Source organism: Acanthopagrus latus, chromosome 2, assembly GCF_904848185.1.
Source record: "Acanthopagrus latus isolate v.2019 chromosome 2, fAcaLat1.1, whole genome shotgun sequence".
Lineage (NCBI taxonomy): Eukaryota > Metazoa > Chordata > Actinopteri > Spariformes > Sparidae > Acanthopagrus > Acanthopagrus latus.
This window is the reverse complement of record NC_051040.1, coordinates 22862498-22882436: the sequence shown is the minus strand read 5'-3', so window position 1 is coordinate 22882436 and position 19939 is coordinate 22862498. Positions and strand designations below refer to the sequence as shown.

The 19939-nt window shown below is 42.3% G+C and overlaps 3 protein-coding genes across 5 annotated transcripts; 1 reads left to right on the top strand and 2 right to left on the bottom strand.

The window, feature by feature from the left end:
• Window positions 1-104: 104 nt before the first annotated feature.
• LOC119032275 (sodium- and chloride-dependent GABA transporter 2-like) lies at window positions 105-6348 on the top strand. Its single transcript, XM_037121262.1, has 8 exons — window positions 105-1029; window positions 1110-1244; window positions 1815-1955; window positions 2510-2597; window positions 2706-2838; window positions 4341-4443; window positions 5379-5479; window positions 6081-6348. The coding sequence occupies exons 1-8, from the start codon at window positions 870-872 to the stop codon at window positions 6192-6194; spliced, it is 975 nt and encodes a 324-aa protein (XP_036977157.1). The 5' UTR covers window positions 105-869; the 3' UTR covers window positions 6195-6348.
• A 1622-nt stretch (window positions 6349-7970) lies between these two features.
• On the bottom strand, window positions 7971-14684 carry si:ch211-132b12.7 (uncharacterized protein LOC564531 homolog). Of its 2 annotated transcripts, none has more exons than XM_037121234.1 (4): window positions 14091-14684; window positions 12088-12270; window positions 11408-11607; window positions 7971-10578 (listed from the first exon to the last, which is right to left on the bottom strand). In XM_037121234.1, exons 2-4 carry the CDS (start codon window positions 12260-12262, stop codon window positions 9571-9573), a joined length of 1383 nt encoding a protein of 460 aa, XP_036977129.1. In that variant the 5' UTR covers window positions 12263-12270; window positions 14091-14684; the 3' UTR covers window positions 7971-9570. The 2 variants fall into 2 exon arrangements, with proteins under 2 accessions (XP_036977129.1, XP_036977119.1); XM_037121224.1 differs by having other exon boundaries at window positions 7971-10581; window positions 14091-14679.
• Window positions 14685-15390: 706 nt separating this feature from the next.
• Window positions 15391-19715, bottom strand: LOC119032268 (cyclin P). Of its 2 annotated transcripts, XM_037121245.1 has the most exons (9): window positions 19513-19714; window positions 18934-19059; window positions 18649-18724; window positions 17892-18061; window positions 17563-17661; window positions 16838-16993; window positions 16422-16580; window positions 16081-16259; window positions 15391-15892 (listed from the first exon to the last, which is right to left on the bottom strand). In XM_037121245.1, exons 1-9 carry the CDS (start codon window positions 19564-19566, stop codon window positions 15724-15726), a joined length of 1188 nt encoding a protein of 395 aa, XP_036977140.1. In that variant the 5' UTR covers window positions 19567-19714; the 3' UTR covers window positions 15391-15723. The 2 variants fall into 2 exon arrangements, with proteins under 2 accessions (XP_036977140.1, XP_036977150.1); XM_037121255.1 differs by lacking the exon at window positions 18934-19059 and having other exon boundaries at window positions 19513-19715.
• Between the last annotated feature and the right edge of the window lie 224 nt (window positions 19716-19939).

Here is a 19939-nt window from a genome sequence, read left to right as displayed (position 1 = left end):
CATTTGCAACTTCTGAACACCTGAAACATTCCTGCCATTGATCATTTTGAGGAGCCTGTTTCAGCTGGGTAATTCAGTTCTGTTTAAAAGACAAAAACAAATTGGAAGTGGGCATAAAGATAAACAACTTGTCTTGGACAGTGTGTCTACTGAAGTCTATTACATGGATCCACAGAATACTTGACTCACACAGGCAATATACATCAACACTTATTATGTTAGCCTTCATAGGATGTATAATCAGAACATAAATGACTTTACTTATGGAGAGAACTTAGTGCCAGAGTACATGAAAGTAATATCCTATAAGTAGACACCTGACTTTGGGGATATCAGTTTTTCCTTGTGCGGTCAATTTATCAGGATAGATGTGTGATGAAATACAGCAGCCATTCACAGCCACATTCATCAGTCAAAGCTAACATTTTCTCTTGTTGAAAAATCTGATTGTAAGAGGCATGGGCATGATTTGTGACATCAGTAAATGTTTGGATGTCAATCCTGGTCCAGTATTCACATACAGTACACAAGTGTGATGTGGATACTCAAGGCCTCCAGTGCACATACACTGAGACTGAGAGTGGACTTTACAGTGAAGTAGGAGACATCTTGTGTGCATATTCAGGAATGTTTAAATTCCTGCCCGGGCATCGGGCAGCAAAGGCAGGTTTTACAATGGGAAGACTTAGGAACAGATGAACCAAGAAATCTTTAGTGATTGTAAATCATGTCCAGCCTGGAGATAGTTTCCACCTAGAACTGATTAACAGCTGAGGCAGTTGCTCATTACATGACACAGAATTGGGAATGAATATAAAGGCAAAGAAAATCTGAACACAGTGTATTTGGTTCAGACAGAGCTTTTGAGGATGATGAATAAAACATGTGCAACCAAACACAAGCAAGCCCAGGTGGAGGAGAGAGGACACTGGGGCAGTAAGGTGGAGTTTCTCCTGGCCGTAGGTGGAAATGTCATCGGTCTGGGCAACGTGTGGAGGTTCCCTTACCTCTGCTACAAAAATGGAGGGGGTAAGTAAACATGATGCTCTCTGCTCCCTACCCAAAATCTGTGCTGCAGGTATGCATTGTGGTATACTTTGCAAATGCAGGTGCGTTCCTGGTGCCCTATCTGGTATTTATGGTGACCTGCGGCGTTCCCCTGTTCCTGCTGGAGACCACTGTGGGTCAGTTCACCCAGGAGGGCAGCATAACCTGCTGGAGGAAGCTATGCCCGCTGGCAGAAGGTAGAACATAGTTGCAATGTTTCATGATGGTGATCACAGTATTGATGTGTTTAATTGAGGGCCATGGGAAATATTCTAGTTGATTTGTGTGTGTGACACAGGGCCATGGTAAAACTGTGGCATTCTCTTTAAAAACACTGTCTGTGTCTGATTTAATTTTCATTCCAAACATACAAACAAAACATGAATCTTTACAACAAAGAAACTTTTCCACAATAGACATGTTTGGAGATTGAATTTATGATAGGTGATTGTTGAGCTCATGAAAGTATTAGCTCCAAATATTTCAACTTGGGTAGAACCAAGTAACATTTCAAGCGGTTTCCTCCACTTGTCAAAAAGGTGCTTGTGTATGTTATTTCCAGTATATTTATTATACTAGAAATTACAAAAAGGGTTTATTTTTCACTTTAAATCTATTATTATTAGTTGGTCCCTCTGAGTGAGTAAGCTGTTTCAGATTTGACAGTCCTGTTCCTGTGGGCCTGATCAAAAAGGGGTTTGGATTGGATAAATGCAGGCGTTTTCATTCTGCTTGTCTATAACCTAGATAACCATGTGGCCTCTCAGGTGTTGGCTATGGTGGACAGTTAATCCTCCTCTACAGCTGTATGACCTACATCATCATTCTGTCCTGGGCTCTGCTCTACCTGGTGTTCTCCTTCAGCCCCCAGCTCCCCTGGGCCACCTGCAACAACTACTGGAACACAGGTTCAATGGACACTGTCGTTTGTATTATGGTTGACTTGCATCCTGTTAGCAAGAAGCCAAGATATCCTTTTGGTCCCTAATTTGGCTAAAACTTCAGAAACACATAATGTAACTGGAAAGGTTTTTCCCCGGATGCATGTGCTCCTCAGATGGTCCCATTTCCTGTGTTAGGAATTTGTTCTTTCAACTTTGGTGTGTTAATGAACAAAAAAACATGGTTGCTACACAGAGAATGTGTTGTCAGATTGTGACACTAGACTTGTTGCTGGACTTGTACACCACCTACTGCTTTACCTGACTTATCATCAGAGTTAATGTTCAAACTATTCTAAGTGATCTAGGTGACATGATGTTGACAGAAACTAAAGGCTACAACCTTATACTATATTAAATGTGAGCAATGTGTGAATTAATGAGTGTTTGTTCTGATTACTCCAATGTCACATTTCATTACATCCTCCCTCTAAATAATGGCAAAACATCCACTGAAAAAGTGCTTTAAATGAAATGACATGAGTGGTTATTGTTATCTTTCTTCCTCACTATCCTTTCAGATGACTGTCTAGACTTTTCCACAATCAATACGACTGCTCAACTGACCAATCAGACTCTCACAACATCTGCTGCCACAGAATTCTGGGAGTATGTTCCTAGATTAACAAATTCAAGCCTCATGTTCCTTTAATTGTGCAATAATTAGTCCCGATCAGTTTCTATTTAACATTTTGGTCCATAATTTTTCCTTCTTAGACGACGAGTGCTGGCTATCTCAGGGGGGATCGAGGAGATAGGCAGCATCAGGTGGGAGATACTGTTGTGCGTAATTGTTATGTGGATCACCTGCTACTTTTGTATCTGGAAAGGGGTCAAGTCTACTGGAAAGGTATTTATATGAGTCATAAATCTGTGGTAGATGTTTACGCACAGCATTTTTTTTAATGCTCGAATGGTCGTCTTTTTTATCCAGGTGGTGTATTTCACCGCTACCTTCCCTTATGTGATGCTGCTCATTCTTTTGATCTAACTAACCCTTACTTATCAAAGAGAGTTTTCCCATCTAAACTTCTGACATGGTTTAATTACAGCAACAACAAAACATTTTTAGGCTCAACAAGATCTAAATCTGCATTATTTCACACACAAAGGCATCAAATATTAGGGAGAGGGTAAAAAATGAATGCGGACATGCACCAGTACTTGTGAGCACTTCTTCCACCAGAGGTACAATCTTTGCTGCCATCTTGAGGACAACCAGCCACAGGACAAGCATTGTAACACTAACTCAGCCCAGAGCTGTGAGTCCATGGTATCATAGAGTAGATAAACGTATATACACACATCAATATACACTTATGTCCTCATGGTCAGACCCTTACTGTGTTTATGTGTCTTTAGTCTGTTCCCAGTTATTAATTGTGCAAACACAATCTGACCCCTTTTGCCACAAGCTGGATTTTTTTTTTTTTTTTTATCTTCCTCACCAAAAGAAGCCATCACTGAAAACATCACTTTGACGCTGAGAGAGACGACTGTCGTTTGTGTGTTGCTTGATTGACTGGTGATTGATTCATCACCATGTGGACGCATATTTTCCTTTAAATAACAATGCTATTGATGCTAAATTGTCAAAACAGCACAGGCAGATAGGAGAAGGAGGCAGTCTTGTTGCATCACTCTGATGTTGTTTCCAGGTCCCGGCTTGGCCTTCATTGCTTACCCTCAGGCTGTAGCCATGATGCCTCTGCCCCAACTGTGGTCCATCTGTTTCTTTGTCATGCTCATTCTCTTGGGTCTGGACACACAATTAATATTTAACATTCCCCCCCCCCCCCCCTTTTTTGTAGAGGATCATAATTACATTTGCAAAAGCTCCGACTCCGTCTCCTTTCGCTGTACAGTTTGTTGCCATGGAAGTGGTGATGACAACAATCATAGATATGTTCCCCACGACAATGCGCAGGGCAGGCCGACGGGAACGTTTGCTACTCGTCTTCTGCCTTGTGTGCTTCTTTTCTCAGCTCGTCATGCTCACTGAGGTCAGCATGTAATGTAACATGAACATTTATCATTTATTAATCCAATATGGCAGTGTATTGTGGCAAAAAAAAAAAAAAAATCAACAATGTTATATATCAGGACTTTATCCTACCATTATAACAAGATGATTTCAACACGAGATTATGAACATTTTATCGATATCAAACAAAAAAGGCTATAAGATGAAATGACAGGCTGATGATGTGCATGTGACGCAAACCATTGAGTAGTTTTATTATTTTGCATCGCTACTCATGACATTTTACTTACATTATACTTGACGTTGGTTGATATATTGTATAGACTATATTTGAAAAAAATATCTGTTGTCTCTGCTCTCGTCTCCAGGGAGGCATGTATACGTTCCAGTTGTTTGACTACTACGCTTGTAACGGAGCCTGCATCCTTTTTATGAGTGTGTTTGAATCCCTGGCACTGGCATGGCTTTTTGGTAGGTAACCTTTGTTTTAAAGGGGCACTATCAGTGCTCCTAGTAGACCATATTGATATGGCGGCCATCTTATACCCTGTGTGCCAAGTTGCAAGTGGTATAGACAGAGGGGGTTTCTTTCACCTTTTCCCATATGACAAGCAACTGTAAAGACGATATATGAAGTCCACGTAAGTTACCTCTTTAGCTAAGGTTAGCTGTTGTCCTCCCAGCAACTTGGTGCTGGGGCACTTTTACACCAGCATCAAAATCGCTATTTTATAACACTTAGAAGGCTTGACAAAACATGAAACTTTGCTCGTAGTATAACCAGGGTCTCTACACATGAACATGAGCATTGAGAACATTGTTTGTGTACACAGAGTTTACTAAAAATAAAGTTTTTGAACCACTCACGTTAGCAGATGTTTCCTCCGCTAGCTGCCGTCCTTCCATCCAAAAGTATCGTCCTGCCACCTAGAAGTATCTTGCTATATTTGAGCAAAGTTTCATGTTGTGTTGAGCCTTCTTAGTGTTTTAAAAACAGCGATTCTGATGTTAGCATAAAAGTGCCCCAAGTGGAAGTGAAACACACTGGGTGTAATCAGTCGGTAATGTTAGCTGGGAAGTGGCTGGATGCTAATGTTAGCCCATGGGTTATACGTTGTTTTACCTCAAAATATGCCAAATTTAGCTCCAGATTTTTATTGTTCGGTATCTTTTCAGTTTAACCTTAAGTGGTGAAATAGTAATGATTCATCAAAATTCCCTACGCATATATAACCTGCAACACAGCAGCATAACAGTACCCCAGCACCCAGAGAAAAATGGCCACCATGTGAATATGGTCTAAGTAACATTTATGCATAAAAAAGAAAAGTTACCCTTTAAATGAGTAATTTACAAACATGTAATCTGATCTGTTTTTTGTTCATCCAACCTCATCTCCTCTGAAGGGGCCGAGCGGTTGCATGGCATCATAAAGGACATGACAGGTGTGCGTGTCAACCCGTTCTTTAAAATCTGCTGGCTTTACCTCACTCCTCTGGTCTCACTGGTGAGTCAGGCCCCTCAGTGTTACAGTATAATAATACATGTCCTTGTGTTAAGTATAGTCTATCTAAAAACTTCAAAATGACAATTGAAGTCCAACTCATGTGCTTGACAACTTTTCTTAAAATCTGAGTGCAAAACATTAGCTATTAGATTTGAGTATGTGAATAAAAAGCAAAAAGGGCAGTGTTTGTCTTCAGTCAAACAGTCCCCATCACTGTACCTGTGTACTCACCTAAAAATCAATTATCTGTTGTGTATTAATCTGTCTGGATAATCTAGATTTAAACCGAGATGCACGCGTCCTTCTCTGCTGTGGCAAGGTTGGGGGTGTAGCTTGGTTAAAAGAAAACAGTTCCACAGTTGCTCTACATAAAACTTGTTACAACCAGATCTGTAGATCATCTGTGAGCGAACTGTGAGAGTCAAATTCTTCATCTCAGTGATGCAAGTGCAACATTGAGTACAAACTACATTTTCTACAGTTTGTGGGGGGATCTGATCAAACATCCAGTATTACTGATACTGGTGGTTCCATTAAAACAATGTCATAGAGGTCTCGTTTCACATGTTTCACCTATTGAATATTTCTCTCGATTTCTTAGCGTCTCCATCACCTGTGCCAGCCTGACCCCTCCTGCACGCTGCCCCAAAAGGGAGAAACTGAGCTGCAGCACATCATCGGGGAAGATCAGCAACAACAGCTGGCTGTCAGTTGATATGAAGCGTAAATTGATCCCGAACAGCTCGTTTAATGTGTTCAACAACCGAGATCTTGTACTGAGCTGGCTGGTTACTGGTGATACAGCTTTCTTCTGTATCTACAGTTTAAATGTCAAAGAGAAGCAAGACTTGTTTTATTCATTTTAGTTACATAATGGTGATCATGGATACTCGACTCATAAAATGGTGTGGTTATTGAAGAAGCCTCCTATTGTAATCACCACATGCTGAGGTAACAGCACAGAGAAAAAAAACACTTTCAAAGTGTTTTTTTTTGTTTTGTTTTGTTTTTTGGAGACAATCGTGAAAATCTTACTCTTCTAATGAACTGTAATCTAACAAAAATGGCAATGTAAATGTACACTCAAACTTAAATGATTCAGAAATAAATGATTGTTATCTGTGCAGAATGTTGTTAAAATTTAAAGACCATCTGTGTGGCCTTTAAAAGTCTGCAGAGGCAATATTAAATAAAGATGGTGCCTCAGGATTGAATTGCACTTGAGTGCATTAATTAAGGATTAACTTTCAGATTTCAAATGGGGCTTTTTCATTGGCACTTTTGGTCAAACCCAGTCAAACCATGCCACGCTGATTTGCATTTCTATTACCAGTTTTACTGTGAAGGTTGAGCCGAGCCATGACTATTGAGAGAGAACCCAGACATACACTGTAAAACACTCCATGACAACAGTGCTAGCATATTTGACTTGTAAAAAAAAACAAAGTAAAAAAGGACACAAAATCCAGAGAATTCTCTCAGTCACCATGGCACTCAGTGGACAAATGGGATGGATACTTGTGTAATGGTTTTCAAGAGCAGGAAGACGATCAAGCACATGTGTACATGTGTATCTTGCATGTGCATCACAGCCTTGTTGACGCGTATCAGTTTCCATGGAGGCAGCTGGATGAGCTCAAGGTGATGCAAACTAGAAACTAGAATTACTGCTTCGTAGTTTTATGCCTTATGCCAATAATAATAATAAGCAGGTCGTTAGGACCCATGATATACAGAATGTAGTGAAAACTTAGAAGGAATCTGGTAACATGTATCACTATATAGACCTGTATGATTCCGGTGAAGGTGCTATCTTTCACAGACGCGTACAGAGGACTGATAGTGAGCCTCGTCACCGAGGCTTCGTGTTAGCTTGTGGTGGACATCTGCTTTGTCAGTTCATTGAAAGAAACAAAAAAACATTCAAATTTCATTGTGTCTGTTCACATGTTGGGCCAATAAAGCTGCTTCTGATACAACACACAGCTGTAGCTGTGACAGCAGACAGTGCTTCATATATTGATGTTGCTGCAAAGATGCTACAAAGTGTACAACGTGGATTCTTCACTCACCCAATTTTCAATTTCAATTTGAAAGAGGACATCCAAGACTAGCGTTCATTATCCGACAAATGTTAAATGGTCACAGTCTCCCCTCTGTTCCTCAGTTATACTGTTGTTGAAAATGGCCAGAAAAGCGTTCGACTATTATGATGTCACAGTGAAGCTGTTATTTGACCTTATGGATATAAAATGTCATCACTTTATCGTTTTATTCAATCAGACGTGAGAAATCTTGGGTTTTGGCCTATAATGTGCTCTGTGACCTTGTTCTTTCACCACCAAACTGTAATCAGTTCATCCTTGATTCCAAGAGGACGCTGTAGCCAAATCTGATGAAAATCCAAGATATCGCACTCACAAGAATGATAAGAAGGGACAGATGGGGAACCTGAAAACATAATGTCTCTACCTGAAAATGATGACAAAAATACCATATAAACCAATTTTAATTTCTGAAATATGTGCATGGCTGGCACAAGCACAAAGAAATTGAAGGAAAAAAAAAAATCAAACACATACCACATTCATTTAACCACTAGGCCGACATACTTCTATACTTAAACGCTGTCAAACTCTCCCATATTCACATCTCTCTCTCCATGACATCATCAACCCATCTAAAAACAGATGAACACATAACAACAATTAAAAAGTTTGGTGCAAAATAAGAGAAAAGAGTAAAAGCAGACAACAAAGCTGGTGCATGAGAGGGAATATGATAACTGATTATCTCGGAGATTCATACAGTCTTTATTTTTAAACCAAACAAAGGCTTCAGTGAACCCAATGAGTGCGTGACGTGTGAAGGTTGTGTCCTGGGAATGCAAAACAATACCAAGTGAAAGAGAGTTTTTAAGGCTTCGCTGAAAAGTATTTGGATAGAAGTCCTTGCAGCAGTCCAGTGTAGTGCACTTTGTGACGTTACAGAGAAACTGACACCAGCTGAGCCTCGGGATTGTGGGAGCCTTGAGCTTCAGCTGCGTTGATTTGAAAGCCGCAGTCCTGTTTATCGCCGCGTTTGGACTGCTGGGATCCCTCTCGGGTAAAGCAGGTCAGAAGAGACATTTACCTACCAGGAGATGGATCTTTTCCCTGAATTAAGCTGGTCTGACAGTGAAATGACCAACTCAACAGATAACACATACCGTGGTTCATCCATGCATTAAGTGCCACCTGTGTCTGTTTCCTCTGCCTCCAGAGCAACGCATTATATTTTCACATAATCCTTTAAGTGGCTCACATGCACAAGCTCCTCCATTCATCTGTGTGGCCTTTAAAAGTCTGCAGAGGCAATGTGAAATAAAGATGGTGCCTCAGGATTGAATCGCACTTGAGTGCATTAATTAAGGATCATCTTTTAGATATGAAATGGGGCTTTTTCATTGGCACTTTTGGTCAAACCCGGTCAAACCATGCCATGCTGATTTGCATTTCTATTACCAGTTTAACTGTGAAGGTTGAGCCGAGCCATGACATCTCCAGAGTGGGGCCAAAGCCCGTCCACCCTTCCCTGCAGTGATGTCTCATGACAGTGACCCCCCGCCAACAATGACCCCTCTTCAATACTCAGTATAAGTCTGTGCAAGAGACCAGACAGAAAGACGTTTTTTAAAACACTTGTGTGTTAAGCTCTCTGTACTTTTGTAACTTTTAACCAAATGAAATTTAGTTTCTTTCCTGTTTCTTTGTTGGGACTTTCAGACACCTGCTGTTTTACTCTTTCATCAAGCTTGCTGTCATCTGTATAGGAGCTGATTTAAGTGCTGCTGGTAACAGTCCAACATTTCCTGATTTTGCTTTATAATAAATAACAAAACAACAGGATTTGACATTGAATTAGCAAAGCTTTTTTGTCAGCTATTCTTTGATAATACTGTATAATAGATCAGCTGATATATTATTCCTATAGAAGTAGGTTTAAATGACCAGGGATAAACCATTAAATCTACATATGATATCCAAATTAACTACTATTCTTCCACTGGCCAGCCCTGAGTACTCCCCCTTTAAAAGGCACTGCAGATTGTGTTAACCAGTAGAACTATCAGGAGGCATGAAGGTGACTTTCTCTAAAGATTTAAAACCCGCCTCAAGCTCCCTGCCTTGTCCTGAGTGAGACTGCTGTGGCACAGGACAGGTCTGATTTGGTTCTGGGATGGTAGTGAAAAAGTGTGAAGGCGGCCCCTCCGAGCTCTCAGCAGATAGTGGGTCTTTGGTGTCACCGGTGGAAAAAATTGGTGGTTCTTGGATTTGTACATTTTGCAGGATTTTAAGGTTGGGGTAGCTGCCAGACTCTGCCATGGTTCGGTGTACATGCTCCCAGGCTGTGAGACCGTTAAGGCTGCAGGTGGGGTTGCTGGCAGCCTGGCACAGTAGCTCCGTGTGCTGGCGCAGCTGGGCAATGTCTCGCTCTGTGGTGTTGCTCTGGCGCAGCAGTTCCTTTGTGCGCAGCGTAATGTCCAGCAGACCTGATTGTCGGAGGATATCTACTGTGTTGAGGAAACGGCGATGGCGAATGCTGCTGCTGCCGCTGCTGCTGCTGCTGCCGTGTCTGTGAAGCGCTCTGGTTGAGATGGAGGAGCCAGATGTGGAGCCCCAGCTGGAGGAGACCATCATGGAACTGGAAGAGGACTGACTATCTCTGGCTGAGGGTGAATGTGGCAGCCCAGAGGTTAGGACTGCTAATTTGGGTTGCTTATTAAGGTGCTGCTCAGCTAGATTCACAAGTGTGTCATCATTCTTATGCTCAGTGCACACCCTCTTGCTCAGATTCTGGGATTCATTATTGGATGAAGATTTATCAGGCGTCTTCTTGCTGGGGTGTGGTGCAATGCGGGGGTAGGAGTTGAGAATTGGTAGGTAAGTGCCATTCATTTTCTTCCCTGTGACGCTGGACTTCCAGGACGAGGGCTTGTGGAGCTGGAGGGTGGCCAGCAACAAGTTGGGCTGTTGTAAAAGGATCATGTGGGCATTAGTACTGCTGGTCTTCCTGCTTCCATTCCTCTGGGGCAGCTGACCTGTTTTCTGGATCATGTCCTGCTGTAGGAGATAAAGATAAAAGAAGGGCACAAAGGGCAGCATATAACTTATGGGTATGAGTACATTTTATCGATTATAAAGCAATCAAATGGGAGGACTGGGAAGAAGGGGCTTCACCGAATAATCGACTACCAAAGCCACTAGTTATTGCTGTAGACCAATCATTTTGGAAATTTTAACCTGGTGCAATAATAATTGACATCCTAATGCATCACAGTAGTCTATACAGAGCTTCTGAGATGGCCTTCTAACAACTGGGTGGCCATAACTTTGGTTATGAAACAGTAGCTCAAGTTCAGACAAGCCCGACAGATTGCAGCTCATTTGTAAACAGCAGCTTGAATCCAATTATCCACCCTTTGGACTTGCAAACTGAGCTCTTACGGACTTCCGCCATATGTACGGTGCTGTGTTGACCGTCAAAATCTGTGTGGGCGTGAGGCTGCAAGGCAATATAAGCCGCTCATGCAGGCTACAGGCTACGACAAACAAAATACATTTTGAATATGTCTGTAGCCTTGCTTCTAAAATCTTTCTGATTGTTTTTTTTTTAAATGACACAACAACATTTTCACTTTCATCAGTTTGAAAACTGAAAAAATATTTGGCAGAACTAGTAGTGACATTTGTTTGTCTTTGATACTTAATGTTTAACATTGTCTTTTTATACATCACCTATTCTATGCTTCAGCTCTCTTCTTGGCTTAACCCTTCAAGACCTCTTGTGCCAAGGTCTCTGGTGTACACTGCCTTGGGAACAACCAATTCTACTAGCAGTTTAAGAGAATCATTGTCAGCACAGGACTAGTGTCTATTCCTGTCTCACCTGCTTGAGCACCATGTTGTTCATGATGTAAATGGGTGAAAGTTGATGGCCTGCTGCCATTAGGGTAGGATTCACAGAATTCCCTTGCCCAATTTCTTGGTTTTGACCTGACTGTGAGGTTTCTGCAAGCTCGCTGCCTCTGGACTGGCTTTTGTTGGTCCGCTGGTCATCCACATCTGTCTGCTGCCAATCCGAGGCGTCTGCAGAGAAGTTAGAATGGAGCAAACTGACAAATGCTGACGGATACAGACTAAAACCATGCTTAGGAACTGATGGCCTTTAATGACATAAGCTGGGATTTATATTGTTGCCCTTTTCCATACCATCTTATGTATTACTACCATACATCACAGTATGCAAACATATACTATCCAAAAAAAGGAAAAGAGAGGGACAGGCGTTTATTCATATTTCCACTCCTTTTGTAACGTTCTTCACATGCATATTGACATGTCGATGGTTAATCCAATTAAACCTGAAAGTCAGCACAAGGACATCCATGTTATTGTTTAATTTGTAATTCAAGAAAATAACGTACTGCACTGTTTGTCACATGCAGCATTTATACTGCTCAGAGCTTGAGCTGACTTGTAAATATAGGAGTCTATGTGAAATAACCTGAGAGAACAAGGATTGGCAAATTGCCATCCTCTAGTTATTTATGTGCTACATTTACTCACCAGAGTAGCCAGAGTCTTTTTCCGAGCTGCAGTGGGACCCCCGTCCACTGGAGCTGTCTGCATCCTTGTTTTTACGGATTGCCATCAGAGTCGTGCTGTTGCTCTTGTCTTTAGCATTCTTGCTGGATGGAGCACAAACACTGTGCTCGTTTGAGCAAGGCTGTTCCTTCGGCATACTGGACCCTAATTAGAGCATACGTGATATTTTGAACGTCTCTCAACACCACAAATCATCAGCATTAGAACAAAACAAAGTTTCAGTCTCATGAGACACCTGCACACGTTTCACAAGGCTATTTTTTCTATGCTTTCTTTATGCTTTTCTTTTACTACTTTTCATTGCATGCTGGGAGAGGACCTAGCCTGTAATGACTGTTATAGATATTTTTACTTTTTCTTCTTTTAATATTAATTAATACTAAAAAGTAGGTAAACAGCACTGTACAGAACTGGAACAGGGTGGCACAAGCACCACAGCTGGGCCTTCTGGAGGAATAAACACCCAGCGTCACATCAGATTTTACTCTGATATGGAGCCATTTACAGACTATAGAAGAGCTCAGATATTACTTTGGGATAAAAAAAATGGATTTATCTGCACTCGTGTTTATCAACCTGACAGCAGGCACAATCCATATTTTTGGGTGTTGATGTTCTGTAATAATGACTGCTGACTGGAGCTATGTAATAATTTGTTCTTCACTATAAAGTAACGAACTTCACTACACAAACAGCATTAAAGAGAGGAGAGGGGAGAAGGAGTGCTGGATCCCATGAGAGGTTAGCCTGAATTCAAACACACACATGTGAACATGTCAAAAATGCTCACAGGTGAGTTAATGTTAAGTTTTTATTTGTGCTAAGTTTAGTTTTGTTCACTGGCTTATCTATTCCCAAAGTAATGATGGGAAATTTGAAGAAATGCAACTTAACCATGAGTACATTTGTTGTTTTCTCTGGTTTGAACATTGTTGGTGGTATTTAGGATGCTACAAGTGCACAACTAAACAAACAAACAAAAATGCCTTTAACAAAGCTGGTCGGTTCTACACATTTTAATGCAGAATTCATCAATCTTTAAATCATATGACTTTATGTTTTAACAAACATCATTCAATACTACGTTTCTGAAACAGGAATCAATTTATCTGATATTCTATTATGCCATAAACCTTGTACTATAGGTGCGTAATGTAAAAGAAAACAGGCATTTTCTCTCTGATCAATACAAGGACATCACTCGCTAGGTAGGCTACTTCCACTTACAGAAACTTTTAATACAATGTCAAACAATCAGTGGACTTGATTGCTTTGGAGAACTGGTTGCCATTAATGTATCTGATGGTCAAAGTACAAATAAAAACAAAACAAAACAAAACAAAACAAACAAAAAAAAACAGAAGAACGGGTAGCACGTGTGAGAGAGGGAAAATGATCAGCCGGAACTGACTCTTCAAGTCAACCCCGACAGACATTTGAAACTGTGCTGTCTGTTGAGTTCTTTGTCTCCAAGAGGACTAAGAAATCTCTACAAAGGACGTGAGTCCAAGATAACCCCCTTTTCATTGACAGGACTTGTTCGCTCATTCGTGTGCGCTCGGCACGTGACTTTTTGATTCTTCTAAGCGGATGGTGGTTCCTTGAAGGCATCACACCTCGCTCTCAGCTGTAACAGCGGCACCCATCCTGCCCTCCTCCCCCACTCCCCTCCCTCCCCCTCTGTTATGTAACACTCAACTTTCAGTCCAGCCCTCTGTTACAAATACACTTCCTCTCACATTGACGGTGAACGTTGACGAAAAAACAAAAACAAAAAACAAAACAAGTGGTCGACGTTTTAGACGACATTATGGGTCGTCAACAGGCCGACGAATAATTCACCCGAGAGGAAGTTACAAAACAAGCGCTAATAGAAAGTCCTGAGGTTTAGCAACATCACGTCTTTCACAAAGCCAACATACTTGTTATATGGTCTTTCTAAAGTCAAAAGAACCCCCACTTACCTCCAAATGCACAAAAAACGGGCAATTACTTCCAATAATTGTCGTTTCTTCCCTTATGCTCAATTTTAATGCGCCGAGCCACGCTGACATTAGGCAACAGCGCCATGTTTACATTGTTGTCTGTCGGAGTTGCGGTACAACATGATCCATTTCTCTTCTTTGTTAAACACTCTGGGTGTGATAAGACACCGTGCGGCGAAAACGGCTCGAGATTCGGCGACGTCTGTCAAACTATCCGGAATCGGAACACCACATCCGATTGGTTTCAAAATAAAATACACGATTGATTACAAAAAATGTGTTTTGGCAGCAGCGGTGGCTAGTCCGATAACATCCAGCTCAATTTAGAGTCATATTATTGCTTTTTATTCCCCTACGTGGGGGTTTACGTTGACGTTAATCCAAAATAGCCACTTTGGGGCTTTTATTTTGAAATCCTGGCGCTTATTCTAGCCAGCTCGACTCCGCCGTCTGATGCAGCGATGAAATGTTTAAAAACCCATGATCGGTGTTTCAAAACGTCATATCATTCGGTCCTGTATCGAGGAACAGCGCGGACACGGTCGTGGCTGAGGCCCACCTTCGACACAGCGCTGCATAAGGGTGATTCTCCAGAGCGTCACCTCAGATGAACCCACTCTGACGCCTGTCCGACAGACTCTCGGCGAGCTGAACGCCCATTGGTCTGTGACATAACTACAGACACCAATCAGCAATTGGTGCACGTGCAGCAGGCAGAAACCGTAGAGAGACAATGGTGTGCATAGACCACAGAGCCAGTGTCACCAAGACTGAGTGCACATGGTAAATGTTTCATTTGGGTTTTACAGATGAAAATAAATAAAGCGCCGAGAGACTTTCCAGCCAAAGATCAAGGCTTAGTCACGTTATTTGGCTTTATCCCCACACAGCAGCTGACCATCGACCACAGATATGCATCAATGTAGCCTATGAGCCGCTGCTGCTGCCTGGAATTAAAAGCCTGTATACTCACAACTGTACTGCACCTGGTTAGGAGTTCAATTCATGAATTAGCTGCAGCACAAGTTTGTTTTACAATAGACATTGTGTGCAAAATGTCCATTAGTTTTTACATTTAATGTATAGAATTAAAGTTGTGCTTTATAAGCTGTCCCATATTCTCCAGAATGACTCTAGAGCCAGACTGCTGTGTCAGCGTGCTTGCACGTGTGAGCAGGAGTGGATATGCAGCCATACAGTCAGAGGGTGGCTCTGCAGTCATGTGGACCTATAGTCACAGAAACTGGATGTTTGTGCACAATAAACAGCTGAAACTCAAAACATTGCAGCAGACACTTTATTTTTACATTAAAACTTTAGAAATAACTTGATGGACATCCTCTTTACTAATAGCGACATCAATACAATTCAAATATTTTCTAAACCGGCTGCAAGATAAGATCATAAAACGTGTGCCAATCGTTTGGCTCTTACATAAACATGCAAAGTGCATGGCATTCTTTGTTAAACAAGGTTAGGTGTCAAAAATCACTCTTCTTCCTCACCCATTTCCATGGCAACTCCTTGGGATCCACAGCCAAGTAGGTGAAATTGCTTGGGTGATCTCCACCTTTACACCTCGGGATAATTACATTTCTAGGAGTTAGGAATGTTAGGTGCATATGCCTAGCAGAGCAGGAGCGTCATTTAGACCTGGGTGTCTGCTGACGTGCATGGTCTCTGGGCAGGAGAATTTAATAAAAGTAGCACAGGTCTCTCGGGTGTGGGCCTTGGCTGCAGCGCTGGCCAGAATGTGCATGATCCTCAGCAGGGCGGTCTCACTGAAAAATCAAAAGCATATAAAATCAGATCGACAGGTAGGATGGAGACGGACAAAAAAACAAAGTTTCGCATCTGTGAAGTTAGGCCCCAGAAAATCCAGAGCTCAGTGTGCACCAATGATGCCAATGTAGAGGCTATACATGGGTCCTCTGGATGAGGAGAATACTTATTGTGAGTCAAGACACACCTGCCAACATGGATGCTGGAGGCCAGACACCAGGCAGCCTCTCCTTCTGGGGTCGGGGGCTCCTGCAGAACTTGGCGGGACAAGCAGAGGGCCGCTCCTGCAAGCTGCACGGGCAGAAACACCACACACTGGCTTTCGAGGAGAGACAGCTCCAGCAGATACCGAGCCATCCACACCACCTAAAAACACACAGACACACCTTCATACTTTAAAGTTCATACTTAAAAATAACCTCACGGTTACGTGTTTTGGAGGATGTTTCAACTGAAGTTCAGGGAAATTAAAAAAAAAAAAAAAAAAAAAAAAAAACACTAGGGAAAGAACACGCAATGCTGATCTACCGTTGCACTGCAGCGAGCTACAGAGCCAAGGAGGAAGAGGAAATGCAGAGGGGGACAGTAGGACAAATCGAATTTGAGCCCGCAGAGGACTTTGCGCTCCATTCGCAGCAGCTGATGCTTAGTGTAGGTGTTGTCCATCAAGTAGCAGAGCCCAGACACCTGGAGGAAGCAGCACAGAAAATACTATCAAATTTGAAAAACAAATGAAGTAGCGTTCATCTCAGATCAATCATTTTTCTTTGGGCCTTAAAAAGCTACCAGCTTACTTTAAATGATCGATAAACCAAGAACAATTTGCCAACTCATCCAGCAACAACACAATCAAGCATTACTTACATGTTAGGCACAACACACACTTTGTGTATCAACATACTGCAATTTTATCAATATTGGTGGGGGGTGCTGAGCCAGCGTACCTCAGGGAGGAGACACTCTTCCTTCTTTGCAGCAAGGAAGAGGCAAACCATGCCGAGGAGCTGCAGGTTGGCCGTGTTCACCTTGATCTGACGCAGGGAGCGGTTGAGGAGGTGTATGGCCAGATAGAGGGTCTCTGCTTGAAAATGCAGCATCTCCTGGCAGGAAATAATCAGGCATTTGAGATTAAAAAAAAACAAAAAAAAAAAACAAAAACACACACACACACAACAAAAAAAAACAAACCCAAAGTTTAAAGCAATAGTTTAGACATTTTGAGAAACAACATTATCAATTCAGTGCTATGAGCAACAGCCAGCAACTGGTTGCACAGCCGCCCAGTAAAAAAAATAAAAAAAAATTCGTATTTGCACACATTAAACAAAATGTTAATTCTTGAGCTTTTAGTGCTGGATGTTACTTTTGGACAGAGCCACACCAGCAGTTCCCCCAGCCCCAGTCTTTATGCTAAACTAGGCAGATACTAGCTTGATAATTACCATACAGACCTGAGTGGAATCATTCCGACTCCTTGCAAAAAAGTAAAACAAATAAAACGCATATTCCCTCAAACGTAGAGCTATTCCATTAAATGTGCACTATGTAATATCTGCCACTGGGGGCGTAACAATCTAAATCTCAAGAAACTATGACCCTCCATGATCTGAATGGTTAGACCAGCTTTGCTCAGAGGGAGAAGAAACCTCCTCTCTGCAGTGAGACTTACATGAACTTGAATGAGCCAGTCCACCAGGACAGCACGAGTGACATCAGTAAAGGGCCGGGGCAGGTCAGCGCTGGGCATAGAGTTTTGTGTTTGAGTTCTCTGCAGGGTAAAACCACAAAACAGCAGGCTGACGCTAAATATTTCAGAGACACAGTAAGTGTTTGCACCAGTCAGTCCTCTAGGTTGTCCCTCTTGTATGCAACCAGTGACGGCGCCTGCATACCGCGCATTTTCAGCGCAGGATGTTCCATCCTTAAAAAAGAAAAACTGGAAATATAAAACAAAAGACTAATGAAGTTGTTGAGTGACCTCTGTCCACGATGTCTCACCATCATATCCAAGAACATGTCCCATGCGTATGTCCGGTCCCATATGAGGTCCAGCTTCTCCAGCGCTAACTCCACTTCACGGCGCAGCAAGCTGGGTACAAGTGCCTGGAGGCTGTGAAGACCCTGCAGCCCGAGAGGGTGAAGAAGCACCGGCTTGTCCATACAGCCATCTGCTCCACAGGATGGAAAATGGGACAAAGTTTCTAATGTTGTGGACTATTCTTAGAGTTAGTACTTTCCAAACTGACAGTATATCGTTTAAAAAAGGAGACAGTCTGCTCATTTTCAGGTTCATCATTTCATCCCGTGTTACAAGTAGAATAGAGTTACATGTTTTGATGAATCAGTTTTATCATACTGTCCAGTGCTGCAGCTCTGTAACCCCCCTGTCTAAAACACTGTTAGCTCCCCCCCCTGAATACCCAGTCTGCTCTGACTGATCAGCACACACACCAAACTGGCAACTGGGCATAAATTATGCAAACGTTTTAGACGATGTGCTGTCACAAAATCACATAATTAAGAAGGTGAGACTACAGATGAGGCGTTTCAGGAGCAGTGTTTCCTGTGGGAGAGGGGGGCTTCTGTTGGTGCAGACTTTGACCTTTTAAGGTCTTTTACATAAAAACCCTGAACACTGAAGGACATTAAAAATGAAAAAAAGCCAAGGAGAGCTCCTTAAAAAAAAAAAAAAAAAAAAAAAGAAAGAAAAAAGAAAAGAAAAGACAAGAAATAAGTTTCATAATGATTACACTACCATCTGAGCATGTGCGACTGTCTTCATGGAACCCCATGATGATGTCTTCATTTGTCTGCGTCGATAACCTCCTTTCCTGCAAAGCAGACGCCTTACTCATCAGTGAGACATTTGCTAGTGTGACTGATGTGATCATGACAGGGAAAAGCATGTTACAGCATCTCCCAGAGAGCATTCCTCTTAAGGTCAGACTACTTTGAAGGGAAAAGAAGCTGGAACAGGGGCCAAGATGAGATGGATGGCATGTGTTTGGTGAAGATGACATGCGGGAGAGAGAGGGCGTACCCATCTGCATTCAGTCTCCATTTTCACAGGGGCCATCCTGGACTCGTCTACCTCTGCAGGCTGCCAGTGGTCTATGGGCACACAGGCATTAGCCCAAGCTCTTAGCGGGGCTCGCCTCTCATCCGCCTGGAGGGACGACACAGACAACAAAGTCTGTGCACTGGTACTGATGTGATATTGGACACTCAAAACTGACCTGGTCTAATGTCTCTGATGGTGAGAGGAGTTGGTTCACGCTCTGCATGACAGCCAGCAGTGGCATGATAAGAGTGTCCCTGAAGGGTGGCTCTAATCAGAGACTGCTCCACACCTGGGATCACGGCAGGTGAATGCAATAACCTCAGATCAAGGTTTAATCAAAGAGTTTCTCTATTATCTCCCTCATAAGATTAATCAATATGTAATATCTACTATCATATACTGAGAACATGAAAGTGGGGGAAAGATTAAACAACAAGAATATTAGTAGATTAGGACAACCTGGTGATGCCAGCTGATGAGCCCTCACATCTAAACTTTTAAACGTTGATAAAATGTGACTTGGACCGGTTCCGCTGAGCCCACCGAGCAGACGCTCACCTTCTTGTGTAAGTCCAACAGGGGCTTGGAGTCGCAGAAACCAGTCCTGGCCATGGTCCCAGCCGGCGACAGTGTTTCCGTGTCGGCCACTGCAGCTACTTATCCACAGGTGTCAGCGGAGGCCTGAGCGGAGAGAGTGGCCATGCTGCCCGCGACAGCGGCTGATAAAGCCAGGTGGGCCGCGCTGATTGGGGTGGGGACACCGGCGTCGAGGTAGACAGGTGGAGATAAGGACTTCCGGTCGACGTTTAAAAAGTAAACCGCGTTCATTTATGCGACTGACAATAAATAAATAAATGAATGAATGAATGTGATTTTTTTAAGTGCTTTGGTGATTTCATATATTAATTGGCTGATGGGAATTCATGCATGCTATATTTAGCCATACAGATACTTACATATCGTCACCCTCTTAAAATAATGGTGT

Coding starts and splice junctions, on each gene's coding strand:
- LOC119032268 (XM_037121245.1), bottom strand. CDS start 19,566: ATGGCCAGGACTGGTTTCTGCGACTCCAAGCCCCTGTTGGACTTACAC. Junction 19,060..19,512: donor TGTTGGACTTACACAAGAAG/GTGAGCGTCTGC, acceptor TCGTCCCTCCAG/GCGGATGAGAGGCGAGCCCC. Junction 16,994..17,562: donor ACTGGCTCATTCAAGTTCAT/GTAAGTCTCACT, acceptor ATTTCCTGCCAG/GAGATGCTGCATTTTCAAGC.
- si:ch211-132b12.7 (XM_037121224.1), bottom strand. CDS start 12,262: ATGCCGAAGGAACAGCCTTGCTCAAACGAGCACAGTGTTTGTGCTCCA. Junction 11,608..12,087: donor AAAAGACTCTGGCTACTCTG/GTGAGTAAATGT, acceptor ACTTCTCTGCAG/ACGCCTCGGATTGGCAGCAG. Junction 10,582..11,407: donor ACAACATGGTGCTCAAGCAG/GTGAGACAGGAA, acceptor TATCTCCTACAG/CAGGACATGATCCAGAAAAC.
- LOC119032275 (XM_037121262.1), top strand. CDS start 870: ATGATGAATAAAACATGTGCAACCAAACACAAGCAAGCCCAGGTGGAG. Junction 2,839..4,340: donor GGGTCAAGTCTACTGGAAAG/GTATTTATATGA, acceptor TCTCGTCTCCAG/GGAGGCATGTATACGTTCCA. Junction 5,480..6,080: donor TCACTCCTCTGGTCTCACTG/GTGAGTCAGGCC, acceptor TCGATTTCTTAG/CGTCTCCATCACCTGTGCCA.